The sequence below is a fragment of a genome, unplaced genomic scaffold (genome assembly GCF_019419815.1).
Source record: "Pyrus x bretschneideri cultivar Hongxiangsu unplaced genomic scaffold, Pyrus_bretschneideri_v1 Contig1, whole genome shotgun sequence".
Lineage (NCBI taxonomy): Eukaryota > Viridiplantae > Streptophyta > Magnoliopsida > Rosales > Rosaceae > Pyrus > Pyrus x bretschneideri.
This window is the reverse complement of record NW_025999390.1, coordinates 4,787,581-4,791,428: the sequence shown is the minus strand read 5'-3', so window position 1 is coordinate 4,791,428 and position 3,848 is coordinate 4,787,581. Positions and strand designations below refer to the sequence as shown.

At 33.3% G+C, this 3,848-nt stretch overlaps 1 protein-coding gene across 1 annotated transcript; it reads left to right on the top strand.

The window, feature by feature from the left end:
• The first annotated feature begins 2,169 nt into the window (after window positions 1-2,169).
• Window positions 2,170-3,848, top strand: LOC103950088 (thioredoxin-like 4, chloroplastic). Its single transcript, XM_009361245.3, has 3 exons — window positions 2,170-2,709; window positions 2,846-2,899; window positions 3,490-3,848. The coding sequence occupies exons 1-3, from the start codon at window positions 2,179-2,181 to the stop codon at window positions 3,619-3,621; spliced, it is 717 nt and encodes a 238-aa protein (XP_009359520.1). The 5' UTR covers window positions 2,170-2,178; the 3' UTR covers window positions 3,622-3,848.

Sequence of the window (3,848 nt, the reverse complement as noted above, 5' to 3'; positions counted from 1 at the left end):
AAATCAATAACTCTGTTTTAGATTTATAGCTCTACAAAAAAATTAGTTGTAAATAAACAGTATTATGTCATTTACAAGACCATCTTCAATGGTTGGGCTAAAAGTCAAATATTTTAATCCGAAAAATTTAGTTTTTAGCCCAGAAACAGTTTTTCTGCTCCAACCGTTCTAGCCTAAAATTTTAGCTCAGGATTATTAAAGAATGAACTTAGGCTTTTTTTTGGTTAAATTAAATTTAAAAAAAATAAATAAATATGTAGACTATCGTAAATTAATTTTATGAACATTTTAATCTAAAAAAATTTAAATTCCGATAAATATTGGGTGGAGTCTACTCCGATTTATGAGCTAAATTTTGTGGGGAATTTGACCTTGGTTTAGCATTTAGCATTTAGCCCAAATTTTCCCCTTAGATTGGATTGGGTTTGGGGGGGGAATTTTGGAGGGTAATTTGACTTTTAACCCACCATTGAAGTTGGTCTAATCGAATGGATTAAATATAATTCTATAAAAAATTTATTGGTTTTAGGTTTATATTATAAATTAGTTAATTTAATTAAACTACCGTTTAATGTTTTTAAATCTAGCTGTGAGGCCTGTAACATGTGAATTAATTATTGCAATTGAGGAGCTGACGTCATCTCCAACTGAGTCGGCTAAAGGGTTATAGGCCAAAACATAGTCTGTTGTGACACAAAACCCATCTCTAAGACCATCTCTAACCCTTGGGTTAAAATCTAAAATTTTTAACCTATAAAATTTAGGTTTTAACTCATAAATAGCTTTTTTGATCCAACCCTTATGAGTTAAAATTTTAGCCCCAGATCATTAAATAATGAATTTAGGCTAATTTTTTCTTAAAGTAACTCTTTTAAAAGAAAAAAAATTATGTAGACTATCCTAATTTAATTTTATAAACATTTTAACATAAAAATATTTAGATTCCGATAAATATTGAAAAATCACTAACTGACACCATGAAACTTGTGAAACGCTATGAAAGAATATGAAACACATAAAAGAAATTTTTTTTTTATTACTTTAACCATTGGATTTAAATTTGGACCGTTAGATTTTTTTTTTTTTTTTACCGTTGGATTTCATCAAATTAGATCTTAACCGTTGGATTCAATGAATTTATAATTATAAATATGACAAAAATATACATATATGATGGACCAACCCCACTAAACCAAGGGGAATCCTGAACTAAATTTGGCCCATAAATGAGTTTTGAGTTTTAACTCATATTTGCCCCAAGGTTGGAGCAAGTTGGGATAAGTTTTGAACATAAAATTTGAGTTTTACTCCAAGGTTGGAGTAGGTCTAATGAAGGGTTGGGCTAAAAAAATTTGGGACCCACCTAACCAAACTATAGCCAAATGGCCAGATGGCTGGGCAAACATAGTCAGCCCTATAAGTTGGGCCCAGCTGTGTTGTTAGCTGGCGTCATGTAACCTCTTCATTTTATTTTTTTTAAGACGATATTTAAAAAAGAATATTAAAAAATTCTAATTTTTTCCTATAAATACCTAAGCTATTTCTATACCATTTTTCACATCATTTTCACCTTTCCATACTATTTTATCTCATTTTTCTGTCTAAGTTGTTAACATGCAAGTAAAATTAAATATTTAATAACATACAACTTAAAACAACATTTAGGGATAAGTGACCCTGAAAAGATGTCTGGAAATCTTATTTTAATATGATAGTTTAATTTAATTAACCGATAAAATTAAATAACAAACTTAAATTAATAAATTATTGAGGCGCTAAAAAATAGCCTCCTTCGGTTAAAAACTGTATATAGATATGGTCTAGCACTGTTTACTAAAAAATAATTTCTTGTAGGGTTATAATCTAGACGGAGGGTTAAACGTAGCCCTTTCGGTTGGAGATGACCTGAGTCCCAAAAAAAAGCTTAGAGGGGCTACATTTCACCACCCGGATACCCTTTACCTAAATAATAGTCTGATAAACTCTATAGAATTACAGTCTAGATATTGGTTAGAAATAAATTTTTTAAACAAATCAGACTATTTTTTTACTTTTACTCAAAAGCCAATTCATGAAAAACATAACCGGCCCAAAAAGTTGTCGTTAGGAAGGCCAATCCGATATGGTTGGTGATGTCGTGGCACCTTCTGAATGGGTAGAACAATTCAGAGTTCAGATATGGCAATTGGGAGCATATCAACCGCCAAGAACTCACCTCCCCAAAAACCCCACTCTTCAATTTTGGCGTTTGTTCTAATGCAAAGGCAGACCATTCTATACGGCAGCAAGGCCACGGCCTCTTTCAACTTCGTCACAAATCTAAACACAAAACATGGTTCAACAAGTCCCTTCCAAGTTAAATTTTGTCTCGTGAAAGCAAATTTTCCATCAAACATCATCAAAGGATTGGAAGTTTCGGGATACCGCCACGCATTCGGTCACGTAGAGGTCCGAGTGGCGTCTGGAAACCTAGGAGAATTGGCCGAGGAAGACGACGATGATGTGTGTCCCGTTGAATGTGTTAGAGAGTTTAGTACCGATGCGGAGTTCAGCAAAATTCTCGAAACGGCCAAAGAAACTGGTGCTTTGGTTGTCGTAGATTTTTATCGGACTTCGTGTGGGAGCTGCAAGTACATAGAGCAAGGGTTTTCGAAGCTGTGTAAGGGAGCTGGTGATGGAGAAGCTGCTGTTATCTTCTTGAAGCATAATGTGAGCCTTATTGTTAGGATAATACCTTCCTCGTTCCTTATAGGATCATTTCACCGTACAAACGCCATTGTAATTTCAACTTTGCTTTATTAGCTCAATATGTAATTCTGGTAAGGATTTTTACTAATTACTGCAGGTAATTGATGAGTACGACGAACAATCCGAGGTTGCTGATCGACTTAGAATTAAGGTAAACTTTCTCTCGATTGATTGGTTTCAAAGGAAACATTGCACACTAGTCTTATATGTTAGTTTGATTGAGTGCTCACAAACTTATTATATGCATTTATGTTAAGCTGAATCATGGCACTTGAATTGCAACATGCTCATCGAGTTAACTACTAGGGAATATACAAAAATAGAAATGTTTACAAACTTTTAATAAAAATTTGAACTGAATTGGTACTAATTAAACAGATCTATCAACATATATAGATTGACTGATATATTTGCAAAAGAACAGAGAAGAAGATGAAAAACTAGAGAGAGAATGAAGAATTGTAGAGAGAGAATAAATTGCTATGAGCATTACAATATTTATGCGGAAGTTGCTACACAATCTTCTTAAAAAAAAATCTAACTGACTTATCTCAAGCTAACCATCATAACAACTCACTAACCAATCTAACAACTCTCTCCTTAATCTGGTGACAAATGTCACTCTTACAACCATTGATATTGTCACTCTTATACGATCGGCATACACTAAATTTTGATTTATATAAGGCTTATTATCAATCTATTATCCTCTTAGCTTTATTTTTTTATGAAACGATGCAGACGGTGCCGCTCTTCCATTTCTATAAAGACGGGATCCTCTTGGAAGCATTTCCAACTAGAGACAAAGAGAGGATCACTGCAGCCATTAGTAAATACACAAGTCCAGCATCTCAAGATACTCGAGCTAGTTAATTAATAAGGCATTTATCTGTAAATAATGTAAAAGCATTCACTCCACATATACTTGTTGTGATATATTGAGCGCTCCAATCATGTCACAATTTTCTTGATTTGCAAACTACAGATGTTGACTTCATTGGGAACAGATTCATCACAAGCATGAAACCAAAATTTGGGGTGGTAATTTGACAGTTTGTTGTAAGCTAATAACAGTTTCTAATGGATGTCTATGTTTGCAT